The sequence below is a fragment of the Mytilus edulis genome, chromosome 12 (assembly GCF_963676685.1).
Source record: "Mytilus edulis chromosome 12, xbMytEdul2.2, whole genome shotgun sequence".
Lineage (NCBI taxonomy): Eukaryota > Metazoa > Mollusca > Bivalvia > Mytilida > Mytilidae > Mytilus > Mytilus edulis.
The window spans coordinates 27,375,900-27,402,957 of record NC_092355.1 but is presented as its reverse complement, the minus strand read 5'-3'; the positions used below and the strand labels follow the sequence as shown (position 1 = coordinate 27,402,957).

The 27,058-nt window shown below is 31.5% G+C and overlaps 1 protein-coding gene across 1 annotated transcript; it reads right to left on the bottom strand.

Annotated features, from left to right (window-relative positions):
* Positions 1 to 1,589: 1,589 nt before the first annotated feature.
* On the bottom strand, positions 1,590 to 19,771 carry LOC139499445 (fibrinogen-like protein A). Its single transcript, XM_071288124.1, has 5 exons — positions 19,311 to 19,771; positions 11,016 to 11,152; positions 3,567 to 3,663; positions 2,785 to 2,949; positions 1,590 to 1,966 (listed from the first exon to the last, which is right to left on the bottom strand). The coding sequence occupies exons 1-5, from the start codon at positions 19,684 to 19,686 to the stop codon at positions 1,746 to 1,748; spliced, it is 996 nt and encodes a 331-aa protein (XP_071144225.1). The 5' UTR covers positions 19,687 to 19,771; the 3' UTR covers positions 1,590 to 1,745.
* Between the last annotated feature and the right edge of the window lie 7,287 nt (positions 19,772 to 27,058).

The window sequence follows — 27,058 nt, the reverse complement described above, 5'->3', positions numbered from 1 at the left end:
TCACATCATTGTTATTAAATTTGCTAACGTAAGATCCGTGAAGTTAAAATTTATAACGATTACGTGTACCCTGTCAACCCCTGAAAAAATAATAATGTTTTCTTGGCTACTTCCGGACGCGGTGGTCAGGAAAATTAATATTTTGTTTTTAATTATGTTAATTAATCATATTGTGATCAGTTTACAGAGGTATATAAACATGATAAAGAAAATTCGCAAATGGAACAAATGTTTCATGGCTAAAACCAAGACGTATGCATGAAGCTCTTCCTCAGGTCAAATAGACAGCTGTGCCAAAACTGCATTTTGAAAATGGCCCGGAGTCGTGTTTCCTTTGCCCAATTACTATTTTTCACAAAATGTTTGAATCAACGTTTAATTGTTCACGCTCTTACTGCCAATTGTTCTTTTCTTTCGATATACCATTATAGATAATCTAGAACATCGTAATCTCTTCTTTTGAATAACAATCGTCTATATGCATTCGCAATGAGTTAGCAAATACATTGTATGTCAGTATTCAATCTGAATGTTTGGTTGATTGCTTCAAACAAATTCACACACCAACAGAGTGTTAAATTTAAACAGGGTAAATGACCATTCCGGAGGTATTGAAAACACCGGAAATGTGTCCACCATGGTATGCAAAAACGCGATTTATTGTCGGATTTGTTATAAAATATAGACATAAAAAACATCGTGAAATATTCCCTATATTAGACGTGATTATTTCTTATCATTAAATTTAAGAAAATTGATTATTCAGTAGCCGAAATTTGAATTAAGATTATCCACGGGAAACAACTGAAGTAACTGAAAACAACTTAAAGCAACGGTAAAAATAAAATCATTATTTCATAATGGTAATACCCACATAGATGAACAAATTAAATCCCTTTAACAATCGACAATACAGTGCAAGAAAACCCTCAAAGTTAATAGAGCACAAAATGTGCTTTTTTGTTGTTAAATCTTAGTTTGACAAGTTCACTACACAAGATTAATAAGGAATTGATTTATAATTGAGATAAAAAAAAAACACCAACTGTTCATTTGCCTCATCTATTGTTTGGATATAGTTTTGGGTTTTTTTTTTTGGCGTTCAGATACATTTTATAGATGCCTGTTTCTTTATCTTTAACTTATACACACAATGTTTGTTTAGACACTTGTCACTTAGAATCGATAGATGATGACCTCAAGAGGTCTTTTAATGAATGTGTAAGGTTGCGATCTGACTGATAAAAACATATCTTTTTCTGTCCACCTGTACTTTTAATTACTCTCATTAATAATGTTTTCAAAACATAATCGTATTTCCGCTAACCCTTCCGTAGCACATGAAATGACATTTTATAATAGGTTTGCAATACTCAATCTTTTGTATTCTACATTTTTATTGGTCTGGGTAATGTTGTGTGTCATTTGGTATTTTTTTCTTTTTTATTCATAGATTTGTCAGTTTTTGTGGGTTTTTTTCGAGTAATAAGTTTAAATGTCCCTTTTGTATCGTACGCCTCTTTTTTGGTCAAAATCAACTAAGGAAGGAATTTCAAATTATTAACAAACAGTCTGCTATGAAGACACCATCTAATTTTGATATATTATTTTTCTAACAATTAATTAAACATCTTTCTTTAAAAACTTTCCGTAATGCCACTAATAATTCCAGTATTGCAACTATTTAAAAATTAAATTACGAAAGTAAATAGTTTCATAGACAGTTGTATCCATGAATTTAGCAACTAAAGTTTTCTTATCATCATTACTGACGTTTTAGCTGCGTTGCTTCTGAAATTTCGCCAATACAGGTTCATGTTCAATTTCCTATTGAGAGCACTGTGACAACAGCGTTTATGCCACCATGGTCCATAAGTGTCTACACAATACATATGTCCACCATGTTCATCATTATCCTGGTCAGTTGATGAGAACTTCATTCCATTGTGATAAGTCATTTTATCACCTATAATAGTAATCAAAGTTACCAGGATTATAATTTAGTACGCCAGACGCGCGTTTCGTCTACATAAGACTCATCAGTGACGCTCAAATCCAAATATAAATGATATATAAATCATTTACTACAAATGACAACTGATATTCGATAAGTTAACATTTAAATGAATATAACATGTAACTTGTCAAATTTTGTTGCTTTTTATAATCTGAATGAATTTCTCTCATTGTCTATCCACCTTGAATCAAATGAATACTATCTGAACAGAGTGACCAAATAATAAAAGAAACAGAATATGGTGTTGCGCTATGAATGTCTGATGTAGTTATTTATCTCGACAATACCTACGACTCACATCGATTGTGATAAGAAATGTGTCACATTAACTGAATTAGTTTTTTTAAGCTAATAAAATTGAGAATGGAAATCGGGATTATGTCAAAGAGACAACAACCCGACCAAAAAGCAGATAACGGACAAAAAGCCACCAATAGGTTATCAACGCAGTTAGAAAATCCTGTTTACGGCTGGCTCCTTAATTTGTACTAGTTCAGTACAAATGGATCTTACTAAACTACAAAACTTATTATGAACAACAATAAAAAAAAAAATACTAACAAATGCCAGCGACGTTGAAAAAAGCTTTCTGAAACTTATTTATATAGTCTATTCAATTTAGCATCATCATATGAAGCAATTGCTGACACTTAAAAGTCTTCCACAGCTTTATGTCATTGTGCCTATTTGTTCCAAACGACGGCCAATAACATTATGTTCAGAACAACAGTTTGTAACATAAGGTGTATAGATAAAGTCATTATTACCTGCATCTCCACTATAATCCCCGACAGTTAGTTTATACTTAGACGCTGCATCACCAACAACAAACGTTTTATACACAGCATACTTCTTCGTATTGGACAGGTCCGTAAGGTCTATTTTCAGTTCATATGTACCACTGGATGTCAGGCTGTGGATGTGTTTGTTACCTTTTAAAGAAAATAGCACAGTAGCGTTTCAACAAAATATCAAATATCTAAAAGGAATAAAAGGAATGAAAAGACAGAAGGCCTAACGGGATAACTTTTTGTTCAACATGCAGATATACGTATTTCAATTACAATAATACTAACTATGGAATATTATTTAATAGTATGATACCATGATACATACTTATCCATATTGAAAATGATATTTTCCAATATTGATACTACATGCATATGCTTTTTTTTTCACTCTAACATATTTATTTTTTTATTTTTCATTTTTTTTGCAAAAATATCGTAGTTCTTTTCTTTCTTATTACAATAGTAAACACATATACTGACAGTCAAAATTTAGAAATGTAAATCAGTTGATTCAATTCCTTTAATCAGAAGATGGAAACGTTTCATTTATGCTTTTCTGTCATAATAATTAACGTAATGACAATGTTAGAATTAAACTTATCATAGATATCAGAACTAAATTTTGTATATACGCCAGACGCGCGTTTCATAATCCACACTACATCATATACATTGTTATCAAATCAAATAATGTTTAATCTTTTTTTTCGAGAGTGCCCTAGCTAACAAAATGTGTGATAATATATTACTGTGCTCACCAATCCAGTATTCCCCATAAGGATCCCCAAATCCATTCTCATAATCTGTCCATGTTCTCTGGAAATTTACAGTACCATCTAACCTTCGCTGAATAATCTAGAACAAATTTCAGTTGATCATTTTAGAAAATATATATAAGAAAAAAATGTTGAACAGGTCTGCTTTGCCTCACCATTTGGTGGTTTATCAATATTCAGTTGAATATCACACATGTTTAAAGAAAGGAGATGGGTTTTGGTGGTATAAACGGTTACACATACAGTGCTGTTTGTTCAACAGAATATACATGAATACCAAAAGATGTATATGATCCTTTTAATGATTTTGTTACTCAGACACACCAACAACAACAAGAGCTAACAGAGTATGTAGTGATATTTATACTCTAATATTGTCCATTTAGAACACCAGCAAATAAATGCACCATAGATACCAATATGAATAAGTATACGTCAGATGCGTGTTTTATGGTTAAAAGACTCATTAGTGAAGCTCGAATCAAATAGTTTTCAAATGCCGATTAAAATACGTAGTTAAACATGTTAAGAGCTTTGGTAAGCATACACATGCGAAAGGACTTACAGCTCAAGTTTTCTATTCATTATGCAGCAAATCCTTAGTATTTTTAAAAGTTTTGTTTATAGTCAATTTCAAGTTGTTATAACATATCAATAATAATTCATGCCAACACAGAGGTGCTGACTCCTCAGCAGTTGCATCCAATATAAATAAAAAGTTATCATATATACAAGGATAACAAAAACTTGTAAACTAGACGCGCGTGATGGTATGGTGTTGTATCTGAGATCCCACAAAGTACCTAATTACGTGATCGTGTATGAGCCCCTCTACAATAAACAGATAAAGGCTTTATATTAAAACAAAAGCTCAAAAGGGAGTCCACATTATTGTACAGTTAACTACTTCTCCATGAAAAAGTAAAATAACTACACTACCAACCCGAAGGAATATTAAACTTGGAAAGTCTCTTATCAAAAGACAAAATCAAAAGTTGCATCATACAAATAGTAATCAACTGCTACTCTTCAGACCCGCCACACTCATTTCCGTTTGTAGAAAACAGTGGATTTAATACGGTTTTGCAGCTGAACATTCTGTTCGACCGTGGCATAACATTCCATTAAATAAAAAACAATGTTTGACAAAACAAGCTGACATAGTATGTAAACATTTGAAAAATAAGGATACGGGAGTCAACATGGTGCTATAATCTTAATCATTTTGTAAACACAAAACAAATATGTAAACAAAGCAAACAATATGGCATATAGACAAAACATATCCCAATATTACAAAACATTTACTAATCAGTGAAGTATAGATTTATGAGTTTAACTGTCCCTTTGGTATCTTTCGGCCCTCTTTGATAATTTATGAGGGGAAACAAGAATAATATTACGCATTAATGTAAAGATCGTCAGAACCTATAATGTATACTTTAAGATCACCATGCAATATGTTTTAGATGATAAAGAATATTATTCAGCAAGGTTTTGGTATCTTTCGATGAACTTCGAAAAGTAAAAGAAGTTCTTTGATATACCCCTGGCTAATAAACCTTCACTTTATACACTTTTAGCTCTTAAATACTGCAGAAATGCATATCCCATATACAGATGATATAGATATTTTACTACAAAGGTGATCAAATTTAAAATTGAAATCGTCTCGTTTGAAATAGATTGTGGTACTTAGATCAACACATATGTCAGATTCGAAGTTTGAAACAAACGAAGCTGTGTATGTTGTTTATTTAATTTCTAGTTCTATAGAATATAATTATACACTCAATCAGAAAAGTTTGGAATGTTTATGCAAATGTGAAATAAAATGAATCTAGCTTATTTGATCGTCTGGTTTTTGACAAGTGTCTGAAGGAACTCCGACTCATATGCAAATAAACAAATGTTTCCATAGGAATGCCAATAATTTAATGAAAATATCTACCTACAAATTCAACAAATATGTTTTAAATGAATAATATCCTGTATACTGATCACTCGTTCCCCTGTATTATATACCGATATGGAGTTATTTTCTTTTAGAACGATAGATCATTCTTTCAAAAAATCAACCCGGACGATACTATGTTTCAATGAAATATGCACCAAGGAATAAAATAATGACCTGTGTGAGGTCATTATTTCCCTTGATAAAATGCAAACTATTTTTTACTTCCAAATTTTATTCGTCTGATGGTTTTTGTTGCCGATTTGGATTTTATGATAAGTGTAAAAAAAAATCGTCATTACCAGTATTTAAATTTAAAAAGAAAATATTGTTTGATATACCGCTTCAATACAGAGATATTATCAAATATGTCAGTTCAATTATAATGAAAACTTTGATAACGCTTTTGTTTTAAAAGCCAGATTTAACTTATTTCAGTGCAAGATTGTGAAAATCTTATTTATTCACAATGAATAGGAAATAATACTGTGACCTACATGTATCGATACTGTAAATTTAGAAATTATTGCGTTCATTTATTACATGTGTCACGATTTTTTGCTACCTTCGTATCATATCTAAATTTTTGTAAATATATATATATATGCGTACATAACTCGTCTAAACATCAACCGAACAATGTTAGACCTGTAAATTTGCTTTCGCAAATTTTGTTTTCTTCCCTCGCCGGGATTCGAACCCATGCTACTGAAATATCGTGACACCAAATCGCCTGCACTGTAGCCGTCCCGCTAGACCACACGACCACCTGGGCTTCACAATAATAAAGCATTCGGTGGCCATGTGTTACCTTTCCACGAAAGTTTTAATCTAGCGTCGTACTACAGTACATGATATATAAGGCATGGAGATGTTATTTTTACAGATCAGCTAAATTATCTATAGTTAAGGATTCTGCAAATTAATGTAAGATACAGTCACAGAAAATAATTATATTTATAAGTACGTCTGAGCCAGTGACAACTCTACAACAGATTTATCAATCGGATCACATGGGTGGAGAGGTAATCGAATTTATATTTCAATTATCTGTTTAAAAATTGCTTTTCAAAAGAAATCATTCTGAATATTTCATTCGATTCAAATAAAAATGATTAAAAGATAATCACTTTTTTGCGATAGAAATGTCATTACAAAAAGAAGAAGAAACATCGCACCCCCTTTCATTAAACTACGTTTGTACAATACATTACTTACAAATTGTGTTGTATTTTTTTATACAACGTTATCGGATGGTAACATTTCAGTTGTGTAATTTACATTTATATTTGTATTGTGCATGGGTAATAGTTCCTAAGGTTTATATCTAGAATAATTAGTGGGTTTTATTTCACATTCTTACTGAGCCGAAGGGCGTATCAAACAAAACCTGAACGCATTAGAAAGGAATATACCACTTTGGTAACGTTGTGGTCGGTAAAATAGGATGCTAAATTTTTAAGAAATAATATTTTTGACGGAATATAAGTCATATAATTTCATATTTTAAGGGTTTTTCTTGTTGTGAAACACACCTCGGGGTGTCAGAATTTCCCAATGAAAGACCCTACAGTTGGTCTTACATCTGATTAATCCTGACATCCCTCGGGCTGTTCTACGACAACTTAAACTTAAACAAAATATGCCGTACAGTATCACAAAGCAATAAATGTATAGCTCACGCTTCCATATATATATCAAAAAATATTGTGAATTATTTCTTTTAATAGATTCTTCAATTTCACATAAAATATGACAGAGAATTCCGAAATAGTTGCAACGACTCATGGTAAACGTATGTATATAAAGAATAATGACATTTTTGTTTTTAATACTGACCTTATCGGCAAGAATATGAACCGAGCCCGCTAGGAGGGGGGTGGGGGGGGCTGATATTTGAGCTGATAAAGTCAGCATAAAAATAAGATGCCATTATTCTTTTTTAAATAGGCAATCTGTCTTAACTCTATGTAAAGAATATGAAGTAAAATTAGATAATAAGTACAATTACTTTTACGCGTATGAAACGATTGGTTCGTTGTTAGTTTGTATGAATGAAGTAACCTGCATCTCATTGATAAATTGAAGCGGATATACAAGAACCTGTGACGTTACTGCACTGATACATGACGTGATTGCCTTATATTTTCGAGTATCAAGTACTGTCTATGATATTGAAAATATTAGGCATTAAGATCAAAGGAAAAATGTTCTATTAGAGGTTTCTCAACATCTTACGAACGAACGAAACTATACGAACGTATCATTTAGGAGCAGTAATTTTGTTAAAATAAAATCCATGACACATGTCCACTGATATTGTAATGTGTTGAAAGGCAACAGTTAACAATTGCATAGTCTTTTTGTAACCTTGCATTTTATTTTTGTGTTAAAACATCGATGTTCCAATTTAGTTTCTGTTGTTGAATGATACGTATTCTTACGTTGAGTTTCGTTTGCTTACATGTCGAATATATGCGTTCGATTTATCTCTCTTATCCATTTAAAATGAATATTGGCAGTTTATAATGTTGTTGAAAACAATCGGTGCGTACGGTTTGCATTTGTTTAATTGATTGTTGGATGTTTAACATTCCGTGACAAGCATTCCATTCTTTTCATGACCAGATTAGCGTTTGCAACATAATTTAAAGTGAATGAAATGGCATAAGTTTAGTATTTTTCATTTATTATATCCACACATCCTATATAGATATGAAACGAATCGAAATGAGGGCGTGTTTTAGGTTAATTCTGTTTCCTAGAATAAAACACCAACAGGAAAGTCTCAATGTGCGCTAGGTATAATTGATCTGACTAGCTATTAAATTATTTTTGGGAATAAGTTACAGAAATATAAAGATACACTCTATCTATCGTAAAGCCTTTTAGAGTTATGTGTATTCTTGTTGAAAGTATAAGTGATACATCACTAACAAAAATTATAGTTACATATTTTTTAACGGTACATTTTCTTTAAATACCATTCCTTAAGTAAAAGAAAAAAAAAGAGAAAAAAAAACGAAGAAAACTTATACAGGATCCCATAAAAAAAAACCACGAAAACAAAAAAGAACAAAACAATTATATTTTCAAATATTTATTTCAATTTTTCCCTTGAGTTATCTTCTAGATTTTGTCAGTTTAGCTAGAGTATAAATCAGTTATGAACATTTTAAGTCAATGAGTGATAATTTGGATTTGAGAGTTGGGTTGACTTTAAATACCATTCCTTAAGTAAAAGAAAAAAAAAGAGAAAAAAAAACGAAGAAAACTTATACAGGATCCCATAAAAAAAAATCCACGAAAACAAAAAAGAACAAAACAATTATATTTTCAAATATTTATTTCAATTTTTCCCTTGAGTTATCTTCTAGATTTTGTCAGTTTAGCTAGAGTATAAATCAGTTATGAACATTTTAAGTCAATGAGTGATAATTTGGATTTGAGAGTTGGGTTGACTTAGTTACGCCGGATCTGAAGAAAATTAAAAACTAGGGGCGCTTACGCTTATATTAGTTTTACCTCATATTTGCAAAAAAAACCTCCTTGATCTGATCCTTGATTAAATTTTAAAATGATTCCTATTCCCTTTCATTTCAAAGTTCTTTATTAACCCTTTTTCCTATATATATGTTCTTAATATTTCGAAATGATGTTGTCCTGTTTATCAAAATCTCTTGTACGATTGTTGTCCTGGGTCTAAATATTTTATATTCTTCGCCTCAATTCATTGATCAATTAGATTTTCAACTGTTTTGATTAAACCGTAAATTATATATCATATATTATATATTTCAAGTCAATTTTTAAAATATGTCTATCACTCAAAACGGTTTTACCAAATCCAAAATCTATATATTATGTAAAAGACGTATCAAAGGAAAGAAGATCAAAGCCGATATCCCAAAAATATTGAATAAATGAAGGCTCCCTTTTTTCTCGTTACGGCAAGTTACGTCAAGTAAATCAATTTTCGTTCGTTAGTTGTTGAGAAACCTCTAATTGCAGATAAATTTACGTACTATTCAGTACACCGTATTCAAAGATCGTACTTGATCATTTCTTGCGTTAAAATTGACAACTGTTGTGTTATTCAATCATTCAAAACATTAACATATAACGGTTTTTGCGAGCTCTTTTAATAAATCATCTTAATCACCTTTCTCCACGTCATCCATGTGAACAGGATTTTTCAGATGATGTTATACTGACTGTAAAGAGCAAACAATTATTAATAAAGTCATTCATTGATAAAAAGCTGTCACTTTAGGGCATACGATACAGTTACAAGGGAGGTGATGGGAGGTAATGACGGTGCTAACGTAAATTTGTTATTTTCGCGACGTCAAACAGTAACTTATCGGCCATCGATGCAGTTTTCGACTGATTTTTATCATTCAAACTGATCTAATTTGATTATGTGAACCTATTTTCATGAAAAAGTCAATAGTGCATATTTTTGTTTTTATTTGATAAATATTCAGCAAAAAATGATGTTTTTTCTACATTCATGAACATTTGATAAATACGAGTTAAGTTATTTGTAGAAATAAAATGTACAAATTTATAGAACATTTATATAAAACCGAAATTACAAATAATTTAACGAAGACAGCTTGTGTTTATCTTTTAAAACAAAAAAAAGTTATGTATTTCTGTCTAAAGGAAAAATACGGCCGCAAATCCGAATTCTGAGGAAATGTCTGAAATTACAACTCAATTTACTCAAAAAGTAGCACATGATTGTATATTTGTTATTACATATTTGATTCAATCAGGTGAAACATAGCCTGTGTGCAAATTTTTATCAAAATTTCATTACGGGATCTAAACTGTATCGTATGCCATTAACCTGTCGATGCAGTTAGTTTCGCTCCCAATTTTTTTCAAGAACATAAATATTTCTGCAAAATAAGATTGTACTCGTTATAATCTATACATAGGACTAAAATATGATATTCATTAATTGGTTAATTGGTTTTTAACGCCATTCAAGGCACTTTAGTCTTATTTCATTGCAGTCAGTATTTATTTATAGAGGAAGTTGGGATATTTAGAATGAATCAATGAAGGCAAATTTACAATCCTCTTCAGAAAAAAACGCAGTCAAGTGCACTTTTATACGCGGAATTCACACTCACAACTTCGGTGATGACACACTAGTGATACAATAGTAGGACTCCTTATAACACTCATTCACCGCGGTCCTACACAACAGATTATAGTTATGATACACAAAATCCAGATACATATAAGAGTAAAAAGGTAGTCCTTCTAAACGCATAGGCCCTACTATACAGGCATTATAATATCGTAATTGGCCTGCGTCTACACGTTTTGAATCATTTATAAGTAAGCCAAAGACAGAGTTCATTCACAGTGTTTCTAACTTGAACCAAGCACATGATCCTGTTATAAGTAAAGGATTATCTACCATCAATATTTTTTTAAATAATTTTCAACAAGCAACTTACTGTCCAGCCATTCTGTAATGTATCCATATCACAATATACTCTCACTGCTGTCTTTTTATCTGGAAATATGTGAAACACACCAGATTTCGCTTTCAGGCTCGATTTTACTAAATCACCGCAGTCCTGTTTGTTCTCTCCTTAAAATATTTCAAAATATAGTCACATAACTTGTTGAATTGAAATATATAATTGAGATATCCAAGCAAAATTATATCAGTTTAGAAATTGAAATGAAAACTCATGATTAGTTGTGCAAAGTATTATGAGCTCATATGACCAAACGACATATGTGTTATAGTTTATCTGTCTCGATATATGTCTCTTTGTTCTATTTCATCATTGTACGCAGTTCAAATAGCCGATATACTCTGTTTTGTTTTATTGTCTTGGTCGTTATAATATATGATAAGCGTTGTTATCTTGAATTTATCCTATAAAGCTGTATGCATATATCTATTACACACTCAATGAGTTGGGTACCTAATAATGTCTTCAGTGATTGTCAAAGAACAAATTCATACTAACATTAAAAAGCTAAGAAAAGTATCACACTACTACTGCAAGTTTCTTACACAATATTTAGACGAAATCTTTTTTGAACTATCTGTTGATTTTGTGCTGACGTAACAGTTGTAAATGACATGTACATGATTTATAATTTAAACACTAGGATGGTAAATCTTTTATACTGTAAATACCGACTGTTTTCGCAATCTCACAAATATTATATGGCATAGACAAATAAAACACAGAGTCTTTTTTATTGGCATAATTCTAAAATCATTAAATATAAACCAATTACATTTTCTTTTATTTATCATAAAAACAGTTGTATCCTTCCGTTGCTCTAGCTACTAGATACCTTTAAGTAATGACTCTTGCGAAAATTAACTGAACTCAATTGTAGGTCAGTAAAGATATAGGATCATAACAGTGTTTGTAACATCATTAGCATTACTTATATGTTTAAGACGAAATAAAGATATCTAGGAGACGAATAATACATTTCCATACTTTTTACGAGAAAAATGTATATGAGACAATATCTGAAAAAGTATAATTTCCATGTCCCGCACTTCACCAGCAATTATTTTTTTATTCAACCATCTTTTTTGAACATTTTAAGTTTCAGTATAAACTAAATTATATAATGCACCATGGCCTGCCACTTAAACACTCATTCTTATATTTCTTCCAATAAAATATTGTTATTTAAATGTTCAACCCCCCCTAAAATCATGTTGTCCCCTGTGTTTTTTTGAAAACTAAATCATTCAAATAATATCCAAATTAATTAAACAGGCGTCCGATTCTCACATATATGATATATTATATAATAAACTTGCCCCTAATTTGTCTTTTTATATTAAAACTATAGCATGTAATAAAATTTTGCAAATTTTAAGAGAAAAAAAATTTGTACCCAGGGGTGATTTCCCTCCTGTTACCACTGGGTTTTTTTGCCTGTGGAAACGTTTACAAGACCAAGAGTTATTTTCCCATTATGTATTGTGAAGAGCATCATTTCCTGAATGCATTAGAACAAAGAAATAGTTGGAAAGGCGGCCAGGTTTGAAAATTCAAGCCCATCCAAGGTAAGAATTTATAGAAAAATACTTATTGGTGTTCTATCCTGTTACAGCCTTTTCTTACGCTTTCTGAGAATATTTTTAAGTGTGCACCACAGCATTAAGTGTGTTTTTATATCATCTTTTTAAAAGTTATATGTCACAGCAAATACACTTACATTTAATGTGATAAAAAGGACAAAAACTATCGCGTAATTCCTTTCTGTTACGTTCTGTCATGTTACCTGATAAAAAGTAACAGCATAACCATCATCAGTAACAGGAAGGATGTTCAAGACAATTTCACTGAAGAATCGAAAAGTTAATCTACTATATGCCAACCATTTTATTTAATATAAGTTATCACCACCATATTAAATAAATTTCTAAATAATATACAGTATATTTAATAAAAAAAATAGGTTTTTTGCTTTTGATAACAGCAGAGAACATTGTGCAATTCTAGTTTAGTAGATAGTAACAGAAAGGAATTTATTTTAGAATTTTTCCTTACCTAGGCAGATTTTTCATCTTGCAAATACAGTTTCAAAGGATAAATGACATTGTTTGCTGTTATCTTCCAATTGTGACCAATTTAAAATGGTGTATTTTTCTTAAACTTTAAAATAAAGCAGAAAAATCCTTTCTGTTACCAACTCTGTCCTGTTACCGTTGTGCTGTTACTCAAGATTCTTTCATGTTACCGACATATCTGACTATATTTAAGTATATTTCTAAACCTTTTGTATTGCAAATGCTAAAATAAATAATTGGCATTTGATAAACTATTGCAGGATATACTAGTAAACCACAAATATTGTCTTAAACTTATTCCTTATTCCCATTAGAAACTTTTTAAAATTGATTCACTTTGGTAACAGGAAAAAACTGCATTTGTTTTGTACCATTTTTAAAATAGCCATTGTTTCCTTATTAAACAAAGGTTTGAATTACAGACAACAGTTCCTAGATCCCCAATGTTTTGTTTTTTGTTTTTTCTTATTTCCAACAATTAGACTTTTTCAGATATTGTCTCATTTACAAAAATAAATGCTTATAGCGAAAGCTCACTTTTTTAACAATTTAAAAGTAACAAAGTAATGAAAATTTGTTAAACAAAAACTGACAAAATTAACAATTAAAATATTGTAATGCTCAGTGTTTCATATCCATGTGTTCATATAACCAGAATAGAAACCCAGATGAATATGTAACTTGATAATTAACCTTTGAACACAAGAAAAAATGTTTAGCAGGATCTGGGCTCACCACCAGTTTTTGGAGGGGTTCGTGTTGCTCAGTTTTTAGTTTTCTGTGTTGTATTTGTGTATTTGTCTATTGCCTGCCTGCAGGTCTTTTTCTATCAAGCCATGGTGTTGTCCGTTCTTTTTCAAATCATGAGTATTAATGTCACTTTGTTGTGGGAGATGTTATGGAAATAATTGTTCAAATCGTGATACAAGTATGAAATTTGGTATAAAGGTTCACTAAATGATAGTTAAAAAAATCAGCTGCTGGCCATAAAAAAAATACATTTTTTCAAGATGGCCACCGCTCATTTTACAAATGGCGTCATATCAAATAGACTTCATTTCGTAAATCCTTTGAAAGCTGTGTAATAGGTGTTTATATATCTCAACTTGTACGATTCGCTCGTGTTTGTAACAATGATTTAGATTTTAACGAGAGAAATTTATGTATTACTGAAAAATTATTACACCAGTCAAATTAGTCAAAACATTTACTAAATTTTATCATCGGTATAAGGACATCATTTGTAAATATAGCTCAACATGCAGACTTCTTATATGTTCAGGTATTTCACATCGAATTTTTTATGGAAATATTCTTTATGAAGCACAAAGGTGTAGGTATTCACCTCAAAAACTGACAAAACCTTTGAATAGACTTATTAAGAAGGGAAATAGTTACGATATTGTTATCAGGTCATTAAAGATTGCATACTTTGGCGTTAATATTGATTCACTTATAGGGTCTTTGCATCGGAACTAAACACATTTATTCAAAAACCAGTTGTTGGCATGACACAGGTTATGTTCTTCTCATATATGTTATGATGGTATGATACTAAACCCCTAACGGGAAGGATTGTGCCTGATGTTCATATGATGAAATCATAATCTTTCAGTCAGTTTAATTGAAGTCTGGAGCTGGCATGTCAGTTAACTGCTAGTAGTCTGTTGTTATTTATGTATTAATGTCATTTTGTTTATTTTCTTTGGTTTCATCTTCTTACATTAGACTTGGACTTTTCTTGGACTGAATTTTAATGTGCGTATTGTTATGCGTTTACTTTTCTACATTGGCTAGAGGTATAGGGGGAGGTTGAGATCTCATAAACATGTTTAACCCCGCCGCATTTTTGCGCCTGTCCCAAGTCAGGAGCTTCTGGCCTTTGTTAGTCTTGTATTATTTTAATTTTAGTTTCTTGTGTACAATTTGGAAATTAGTATGGCGTTCATTATCACTGATTTAGCATATATTTGTTCAGGGGCCAGCTGAAGGACGCCTCCGGGTGCGGGAATTTCTCGCTACATTGAAGACTTGTTGGTTACCTTCTGCTGTTGTTTTTTTCTATGGTCGGGTTGTTGTCTCTTTGGCACATTCCCCATATCCATTCTCAATTTTACATTCCAAATTACTTTTGATTAAACATAAATTACAGTTCCTACAGTACGATGAATCAATACATAAATGACAAAAAAGTAACTTCCGGATCCAAAATGGTGGCAAAAACGTTGAAAATGGCAACATTTCGTTAATCCTTTGAAAGCTATGTTATAGGTAAAATTCAATATTTCAAATTTTCTTCTTATTTACAAGAGATATAACTTACTTTGGTAATTTCAAATACCTAGTTTGGTTAGAAAAGACAGGTTGCATTTCTTATAATTATCTGACAGTTGCCAATACACAAACTCGTATATAGAAGGCCAGAACGGTAGCGTTAACAGTTATCAACACCGATGTTTTTTTTTTGCGTCCGCATTTCAAAAGTTCTTGATATGAGGGTGCATCGGCAGCCAAAGAAGTCCATTTTGGTTTCTTACTGTCATTGATATTTTCTATCATCCAAACCTAGTGTTCATGACTTGGTACCTGTACCTGTTGAATGCATTAATCCGATTGAGTCAAACTTAATATACTTTTCTTTTGATTTGCTCCGGAAGAGAACATCTGGTAGGCGGAATAGCATCATAAGAGCGCTGTTTCCTGACAAATGATTCAAATCGTGCCTTGTGAACAGCAAATGTTGATGCTGCCGTATATGATGCAAGCAAATGCATCTATGATGTCCATGTCTGTATCTTAATTCAAATTACAGCGAGCAACTCTGTTACATCTGGAAATACTTTCCATGTCTGCAAAGCTGACCTTTTCACTCTTCCACCAAATGCTGACACAGTGTCACATTCACAGAATGCATGGAAGGAATGAATAGCAGCCGGACAAAGCATATTTGATACGTCATGTAAAAGCCATCGAAAGTCTTTATTCCTTTCGTAAACCTATCAACAATTTGTTCATACCTAATAGTGCGAGAGCTGCAATCCCTAACAATACTAAATCTGTGTCAGTACTACTTAAAATTACTTTTATAAACCATTTTCAGTAGCAAGCTTAGCATGGACAAATATACGAGAATCTGCTTGTTCGTGTTTATAAGGGATAGCTGCGAAATATCAGTATTGAGATTGAAAGGAATACCCCACCTTCCGTAACATAAGCATTGTTATTAGTCACTGAAGAAGCAATTCTGTCAGCAAGAAACTTTTCCGTTATGTTGTCGTCTTCATAGAAACTAATCCAAACCATTGGCGTTCTACTAGAACCAACAACTTTCCGACTAGCACCAGTCTTTTCTTGGTCCAGCCTTTAGATTAGTTATTTAGTAAACATCAAATATAGTGTTTACTGTTAAATACTAATCGGTGCAAGACTTTATGTTAGGCAGCATGACATCATTTGCGTAATCCTCAAATAGTTTTCCTCCTGCACGTGGTGGCCTGGAATTAACCATTGCTGGCCAACCAACGATAAATGCGTCATAATTTAGATCAGTTGATGTCAAATCGTACAATGTTTCAAGTATACCAATTTGCCATCCGATCTAATAACACTATTTAAAATGGCATCCTTAGACAAAGACAGAGGAGTAATTTGGTTTTCGTCAATAAAAAATCTTCCAAGTCAAACTGTCTACATTAACAAGAAATGAAAAGTATAAAAAGGGGATCGCAATAATTTTTCATGTTCTTCAGCTATAGTCCGTCGGAAGGGGACGACAAATGGCTGACCCGTGTTAAGAGAGAGCCATATCTCGTGCACGTTAAAGACACCCTTGGAGTGTATATACACATCTCATCTGCCTCCGAGTCAACAATTTCCTTAAAACAGTCAATTTTGTACAAATCTGACGACTATTTTAAAAAACAAAAAAACGGATTTCGAAACTCGTTCATCACTTTAGAAAGTGTTTGATACTTTTCAAAGAAATCCTTTTGTGTTTTGTAGAGTACTCGTGATGTCGTTCGTCTGTTTTAGAATAACTCAAACCACTAGATCTATTACATTCAGCTACCATTCTACTAACTTCTATACATCCATCATCTCAAAGGGATTTTCGGTGGCACCAACATCGTCCTTCACAATTGCATTAATTTGTTTTGGTGCCTGATCAATTGTGATATAAGAAAACAACTTACTGATCTCACGTACCATGAAATTGCCATTTGCAAATTCCTTTACCACCTTGTGGGTGATGTTCGTGAAGGTAAGCCATATCTCGGAGAGTGATCAGTAACCATTGAGCATAATTGATACGATATCATGCTTGTTATGCACTGATTGTGAGGTACGGTATCTGACTCATAAAATGCACGTACGACCGAAAACACAAGAAACTCTTATAGATTCATAATTTTAACTGTGGTCCAGATGACTTTCTTTCTTTACACCTCAAATAATCGAACGACACATAATCATGAGCCAATTTTTCTGCGTTTAGACATTTATATATAATGATTCAAGCAAAACACACACAGTTATCTGATGCACATGTCTAGTCCTAGGTACATTTGGATATACTATGAAAATAATGTGACGTTCTAGGTGTTGCAAAATCATCGACTTCCATGCAATATATCCCCAAATGATTTAAAACAAGTCGTTTCAATGTACCATCTACCAAACATAACGATAAACTTATCTTCTCCGTACATATCTAATCATTCCTACTGAATTTGCTTAGCCAATACAAAAAGTGGTTGATCTACATCTATATAATTGTATTTGGTCGGAATTTTGACACTTAACCACTTTTTTTACCTTATCTACCGATTGCTAGTAGTTTGATCAATTCAACTGAATGGGTGTGTTTTTTTAAACATTGGCATCATACAAGTTACACTTACTTGCATACAAGAGCATAGATTTTCAGAGGAATTAAATAACGACCAAGATATGTTTACGAAATTCAAATCCACGTCTGTTAGTTGAACTACGGTTTGCATCACTGTGTCCTGGTAGTGGGTGCAAATCACTCTATGTCTATAAATAGTTTGCGCATGCGCAAAACTGGTAAACCCATTTGTTTCATAGCCTTAATTGTGTTACCAAACCAATTCATAAAATCATTAAAAATCCAAAAGCACCAAGTAAATAATGAATAGTTCGAATGTTTATGTGTGAATTCTTTTACATTTTCGGGCATGCACAAACCCTGAAGAGTCAAATATTTATTTCTATTAAATACGTCACATCACTATACAAATCCCTGCTCACATGCAAGGAATGTAGCCACCAAACCTAATAATATTTTTTACTAAAAGAAGGTCAAAGAAAACATTTTCCAGAAAAATCAATATTTTCGAACTGGGAAAAACAGCCATTTTTAAAAAGGACCGTGGCCATCTTGAAAAAAATAAAAATGTCAATGGCCAGCAGTTTTTTCTTTAAAAAAAGTATATAATAATAACGCTTCGTGCTAATTTTTATTTTTGTATCATCATTTGCACAATTCTTTCGATTTTGCTTGCTTATATCTTCCACTATTGGTATTTTTCTTAAATCTTTTAAATAATTTATAGATCCTTCCACAAAATATGCGCGTTACAAGTATTATTTATATTACGCTTTATTTATTTTCGAATTCCTTAAAATGTTAACGTTCTGTCTTTCTTGTTTTCAAACACATAATTAATTATAAAATTTTATAAGTTATAAATAACATTTGAAATTTATTTGTAACACGTATTTGTCACGCGCATATTTGGAACCTTCGTAATCGACACAACTGTGTTTAGACAATCATTGTTAAATTATTTTAATGGTTAAATAGTTTCTCGAATAAGAAAGGAAACAAAAAGTGATTGTGATTGTATACTGTAAGACAACTTAAAAGATAACCATTGACAGGAAGCTTACTATTTTCAAAGCTGATTTTCTTGTTTCTATTTCAAACAATTTAAGAAGATTCAAGGATGCAAGTTCATAACAAAGAATTCAATCAAACGACATTATGTAATATTAGACTGTAGTTTATACTTCTTTCAAATAAGATAGCAAAACCCGATTCAAAAGAGTTGATTATGAATCATATTCAATTAAACATTGCACTGGATTAAGATATAAAAATAACTTGCAAGAATCTAAATCTATACTTTCGGTTTTCAATAAAAACCAATTAAATATATATTATAATCACCTTCATTCCTGATAGGATTAATCAGTTGATCTTGTCCTTTCTCTTTCAAAACGTCATTTATTACTTGCAGGGTAATATTTCTGAAAAATTCTACGGTCGAGTTTTCTTCCAATAATGTCTTAAACGTACGTTGAGTTTGTTCTTTCTCATAATTTTTAACCGTATTCCTCATTAGCTTTTGTATGTAAATCTTCATTTTCCTGTTTATGGATTTTGTGTCTAGCATGGCCACCAGTGGTGCACCTTTGTCGGTAATCAAAGGCATTGACAAAGGTTCTGAGTCCCCTATATCTTCGGTGTCTAGTTCTAATGCTGTAACAAAAATATCTCCATACCAAAACACACAGAAAGCAACTACCACAACGATTGAATTCATTTTTCAATAGCACTTTATTATTCCGAGTGAGCGTCGATGTACAGGTACTATCTTAATATCGGTTTGTTGAATAGAACTATACTCTCTTTACATTACATGACTAAAGAAACAGCTTTAGTATAACTACGCAGAAAACAGTTGCAATCTCTCATAATTTATGTCTCGTCATAGATAAAAACAAATGATTATTCTTTATCTTGTAGACGAACAAGCTCAAGGAATGTTTTGGTGTTATTTATGTCTTGATGAACAATGTTAAGAGAATTGTTATGATAGTGAGATTTGATATCTTCAGAACGATGCTACAAAAACTTACTTTTATCATTTCATGCAGTTCGCTTTTTCATGATCAAGCTAAGATATCAGGCATAGTTATGATCATTCGATTAATAATAAATCAGTTTTGTTTGTTTAGAATGTTGGTTTATTGTGAAAGAGGGTTCGACATATTTTTATCTGACTTAAATTATTTACATAATGATTTTTTTATCACCATTCAATTCAATGAATCCCATAAAGTTCCATCCGATTAGCACCTAATGTTTTTATTTCATAAGAGGTTGTCATGATTAATGATTAATTAAAAATAATTAATTTTATGTTCATATATCATGTAAATGTATAGTTAATCTTTGTATCTCCCTAGTACAATTTATATGAGTTTTATATTTTCATCTTCTGTTTTGCTTTCTATTATTTTTTTTTGCTTTGAATTTTGTACCGATATAATGTATAGAACTAAGGTTTTTTTTATAGAGTTTCGTAATCAATTGAAAATAAATTTATTTTGACTTTATTATATTGAAAAACAACTGATAAGGTGCGTTGAATTTTATGTATATAAAAAACATAGACAGAAAATATATTGACATTCTTAAATTACGTATTTTTATATTCAGATAATGTAAATCTCTTAAATATATCACGAGTTGGAAATTTTGAGATTTTTATTAAGGAAGACTTTCAGAAAACTTATATCAACACCAATTCTGAAAACAAAATTGAGACACTACCTAAGATAATCACTGGGTAATTTCTTGGTTTTTAATAAGCAGTTGTAGGGATTATTTTTCTTGGAACTTTAACACACTTGGAATCACAAAATTAGCATTTATATATAACTCAATTTGTACTTATGCTTTGTCGTTGTCTTTGTATGATTTATTTTCATGTTTAGTTTAATTCTTAAAGAGAATGGATGTGTCTACATCTGTTTATAAACGTTTGACAGATGAATCCCAATTATTGGGACAGTTCATATGAACATTTGCCTAAATGTACTGTAATGTATGCACCATCATCTATGAAAACTATGCTATTAGCATCTTTGTTAGCTTTATTATATTAAATTTGGCTGTTCAACTTTTAATTCGTGAAATAATGTTATACAATGGCATCAAAAAAGGTTAAAATGGTTGCTTTCTTCTTATTTTCTTAATATAAAAAAAGAAGATGTGGTATGATTGCCAATGAGAGAAATGTGTATTCGTATCTTTGTATAAATTTAAGTCAGATGTATTTGCGTGTTCGTGATTTATATTTAAACATTGTTGATTGTTATTCACTATTATTGTCGCTTTAAGCCATTATATCAGTTTGGCTTGTTAACCAATTTTTTTCTCAATATAATTGACCTATAAAATAAATACTGTTTTGGTTGAAATAGTCGAGGGTTTGATTTTGAAAATATGTATGAATTTCACCATTTTTCATTTAACTTGAATTTTGTTATTTATTTGTTTTACATATCTGAAGTTAAGTCTGATAAGTATTTGTTTCATACCGAAATGATTGTGATATTTTCCTTTTCTTACTTGTAGCAAGAAAAAAGTTTGTGGCTACCATCTTTTAACCCTATTTTCTTATAGCATTTTGTAAAACCTTTCTTCTCATATATGATTTCAAAATTCTATCTTTATTAATACGGTGTCCAATTCTTTTCATTCTGTTTTTATAAAATAACATGATAAAATGTTTTATTGAAGCAAAGTATATTATGTATAAGAAAATTCTATCTGAGGAAATACTAGTATATACCGATAATCCACCTCATATGAGTTTATGCGAGACAGTTTTATTTATCAATATTTCAAATGTATTACACTGAACATGTTCTCTGTTTGTGTGGCGTTGCCATACTTCTTTTTTTATTATTATCTGTAAACGGATTTGTAAGACTTGAACATGACAATTGTTGTTTCGTAATTCTTATAGTGGATAAGATTTCATAAAACTATTTAGCCCATTTTATCTTATTTGAACAGTTTTACCTTACATATACACATTTTGTCAGATAAAATCGTCATTAATCTTTCCTATCTGTATTTTTTTTAAGAAAGAACACATAAATACAACGTTTTTCTATGATACAAGTGTACGTGCCAGTAATCAACAAAAGTTTGGGATTCCTTCAAATCAATCAGTTCTAAGTCGTAGAATGAGGTATTACGGTTATATAGTTGATGATGTACCGATGTGAAACATGTTTGGAAAAGGTGAAATATTTTCTGCGAGATTTTATTTTTCATTTTGTTAAAAATCATGCCATGTGTTCCATTGAACAAAACTATAACTCCTATTAACTAAATTCTAAAACAAAAGAGACCTTAAAGTTTTCGAATCAGTGGGCATATTTAACAAAATAGGGTTTTCCTTTCAGTTGTATAATTTTTACACGAGAGGAAATAATGTTTAGTATTTTCATATAGATAACCACATTGACACATTGCGTTTGTGTTTATTGTTTGTATGATACAGATCCATGTTAAGGGCACTGCATTTATTTCTTAGTCTTTCTAATCTATCTTAAAATAGAAAAATGGAAATTGGGAATGTCAAAGAGACACCAAACCGACCATAGAACAGACAACAGAAGAAGCTTAGTCTTGATCTTAATCATAGTCTTCATCTTCTAATAACCTTCCATCATTTCCAAACCGAACAAAGAAATAACACGACGGGTGCCGTATACGGTGCAGGAAATGCTTACCCTTCCGGAGCACTTGATTTAACTTCCGGTTTTTAGTAGAGTTCGTGTTGTTTCTTATTAATTATTTATAACTGTTGATGTAAATGTCCTTCGGTTTTGTGAGTCTTTGTTTTATTCCTTGGTTTTGATTGTTATTGTCTTCAACTTTTTGGGTTTGTTCCATATTTTTTTATGATTAACATGAATAGCCCTCATAATACGATTACAAGTAAGTTGATAATGTATATATTCCTGTCTAGAACTGTTTGAAATAGTAAGCGCAGGACTAAAAGGGTGTAGACTGTCATATTCTTTTGTGGATAACTTTGTTTTCATTCCACAAGTGATTTGCATCATTGCTTTCAGTAGAACATAAACATGATAAAATCAAAACTTTTTTTAAAACTGTGAATAGTCAATAGAGAATAAAATGTTTACGTATGGATTCACAAATAAACATACCTTTCTTTTTCTTGTCATCATTTTTTGATACTTTACCCATAACTCTTAAAGGCAGGTCCCTTTTGATAATGTTTTTATTTTGGTATAATTCTTCAGTTATAGACGTTTTAAGTCGCGTGGTATATTTCCAAAAGAATCGTGACTACTTTGGAAAACGTGAAACAAGTACGAACACTATGCTAGGAAAATCATCAAAAAAACATATGGTTTCGCTTATAAGTGTATAATTTTGATGGAAGAAATGCCAAAAATCATATTGCCACATTGGGACTAGTATACGAAAAGGCAGTACCTCCTATATGCCTTCAAATATCGAGGTCAATAACAATTCGATTAGATGGTTTCAAGAGCAGTCTTGCAGTAAAGTAAATTTTGTCTTTACAAGGGTACAATTTGGACGAAGGTCAAAGCAGAAATAAGGAAAAGGAGGGGTCAAATGAGCAGACAATTTCATTTATTGATTTGTACATTTCGTATAATGTTCTGCTTTACCACTCTCCAAGAATTAAGAGGGTTGGACACCCCGTTAACATGTTAACCTCAACACATTTTGCATGTGTCTCTCCCAAGACAGGAGCCTGTAATTCAGTTGACGTTTGTTGCTGTGTTACATTTTTTGTACATATATAGTTTTCTGATTTTACCTATTTCGAAGCGTTTTACAGCTGACTATAGGTTTTGCTCATTGTTAAAGGTCTTAGGGTGAACTATAGTTGTTAATTCTGTTATTTGGTTTCTTGTGAAGAGTTGTATCATTGGCTATCAACTCCAACAAAATATTAGAAATTTTTTTCAGGCATTTTATGTTGTGTCCTGTTTATTATTGTTTGCTGCCTGTTTGTCTTTTTGAATTTAACCATGGCTTTGACAGTTTATTTTCTGATCTAAGAGTTTTACTCTTTTAGACCTTCACTTAACGAAAAGACACTTCCAAAGTTCATTTGAATACTGTATTTTAACCAACAATTTGTACTTATTTCATTGAGCTCATTAGTGGTATCGATAATCTAAGCCCTCGTTGATAGTTTATTCATGCATTTATTATTTGTGCAATCACACTTGGACATATTTAAACATCATGAAAGCTACGCTCGTGCAATGATTAAGCAAATATGTCAGTTTTTGATCTAAGTTGATTGTTTTTTGCTTTATATATTAACAGTTTATTAGATATTACAGGGTAAATTACTATTTTTGAGCATATAATACGGCGTAAATGTGTCTCGCCGTGGTATGCTGAACTCTTGATTTGTTGTCAACAGTGTGTTAATCGATAGACAAGAATACGAATCTCTTGATGAATTTCAACGGATATATGTAGGTGTTTTTTTTATATCTTTATTAATGAAACTTGATTAATGAGTAGCCGAAGGTTGAACGAAGATTAGCCGTAGGTGAAAAGGAACTGTTTATCATTCGATAATAATCACCCTACTCCCGTTGTTTTCATGGACACACATTGCATAGATTGTTATTAGCCTGGTACATTTGATATCTATTTATACAACTGGGTCGATACCACTACTGGTGGACGTTTCATCCCGGAAGCTATCACCAGCACTGTAGTCACACTTTGGTGTTGCATGAATCAATTATATTGTCTTTTGTTTCATTTACTGTTTGCAAAAGTATTAATTATTCAAAATACTTACGATTTTCTTTTCCAAGGTATATATTAACTTAGCCGTATTTGACACATCTTTTTCGAATATCGGATCCTCAATGCTCTTCAACTTTATACTTGTCTGGCATTCTAACTTGATCTGAGTGTCACTGATAAGTCTTATGTAGGCCAAACGCGCGTCTGGCGTATCAAATCATAAGCCTGGTACCTTTAATAACTATTGACAAAGCGTTCGATGTTTAGACTGTGCATATCATTTTAAAAACTCTTACATATGCATACTCTTCCAATGTTTTATCATTATTGTTTGTTCGATTTGGATTTCATATTAGTCATGTTTATGGAAACGTATAGAACAATGAAGAATTAAGAATTGAACCATTATATTCTAAAGGTAAGACACAAATAAACAAATCGTCAAAATAAAAAGGCAATGCAGAGCAGGAAAAGTTGCCAAGTGTCATTGGACTTGTTCAGCTATTTGCTGAACACATTTCATTTTCAACCTGAATGGCTGGACGGAATCTCTTAAAATTAAAATGGGCATAACATGTGCGTTTTTTTTAAATCGTAACTTGAAAATCAATTATGCATAATTAAGGAGTAAAGATATATAAAAACAAAAGTAAAGAAGGAACAACAAAAACTCTATTTACACCTCTACATTGTAGTTTATTCAGATTTTCAAGAAGAAACATACTTCGTATTCTAACAATGTCAGAAAAAAATTTCAAACTAATGTTTTTCTCATTTAATTTAAAGGTCGGTTCAAAATAGTCATACATGATTTCATAGCATCCAGTTAAATACTTTTCATCTGTTACGACATTTTGACACTCTTTTACACAATATGTGTTATATGTATGTCAAGTACTAGGTTTCAATGAGAGTGATATGTACATTCGCTGAGTGAAATTGTTAAGACATGAATTGATAATTGAAATAAAATAAAAATCATTTTTACGTCAACTGTTCATGTGCCTTATCCCATGTCAGAATATTGTTTTGTATTTCAGGCATTCTAAGAATTTTGGCCTTTTTTTTAATTATTTCTCTGCAACTTATTTACACCTTATTTGAATAGACACCTGCCACTGTGTATCACATATGTTGACCTCAAGACGTCTTGTAAATACTTTTATCAGGGATACTCTGTATCTGACTTCTTGTTTTGTTAATCTCTACTTTTAATGACTGAATGAGGTAGGGTCAAATTTCCCTGAGATTTTTTTCACAGGAGGGACAATTGCATAACGTGCTGACAGACTAAAATTTACGGCAAAAAATGTTGTTTTGTCAGTATCTCGATTTATATATATTTATATTATGATATCTGAAAATGAGTTCATTTAACCCACCAAAACAGATAAAAGTCTCATAAGCGGAATTTATCGTGTTTTTACGTATGAAAAACAGGAAATCTCCATACGAAAAACATTTCAAACCAAAACAGAGTTGTTGAAGGCCGTACATTGACCTATAATGGTTTACTTTTTTAAATTGTTATTTGGATGGAGAGTTGTCTCATTGGCCTAAAAAAAGAAGTGGAAATCACTAAATTTTACATATATAACTGCTTAATAATTACATTGTATCCCTGAGTCCACGTAGCTCACTTGGGAGTGCATATATTTGTAAAAGACACATTTTTGGGTTAAAATCTCGTGCAGATGTTTTGCACTTTTTTATTAAAATATTGAATTGGAATGTTCCTATCACGGTTTTTTTCGATATTTTGTTAAATTAACAGTCATTATGGACACTAGACTTCTAGACACTCGAGACTTACTTCCCATTCCTGCTACCTTCAGTATATATATGCAAGGGACCATTCCCATCAAGTGGAAGTAGATGTTAATACATGATCAATAACACGAAAATTTAGCAATGAAGCCCAAAAGTTGTGTGTGACGGTGATTTAGAGACAGTTTAACATATGCCTACGTCAAACGTCAACGCTAATGTTGACGCCGTTTTCATTTATCTTTTGTTAACGTAGCTGTATCGTTTGTAAACGTTGTTGTATAATTTGTTATGTATATTCAGTTTATATTACAAAGTCAAACGAAACAAACGTTTTATGTCTTGACAGACATTGAGTTTACCCATCCGTCACAATATTCATAACGAAAAACGACCATAGCAAAAGAAATTCTAAACAACACAAATATCTTTTTCAAAACCTTGAACAACAAGGTTTTTTGAAAATGGTGTTAAATGTAACAAATGCAGACAACAATGTTATAGCAGTCCACCAACTGTGTACTATTTACTATCACTGACATTGTAACAACTGCCCCACCCCTGCACCGATAACA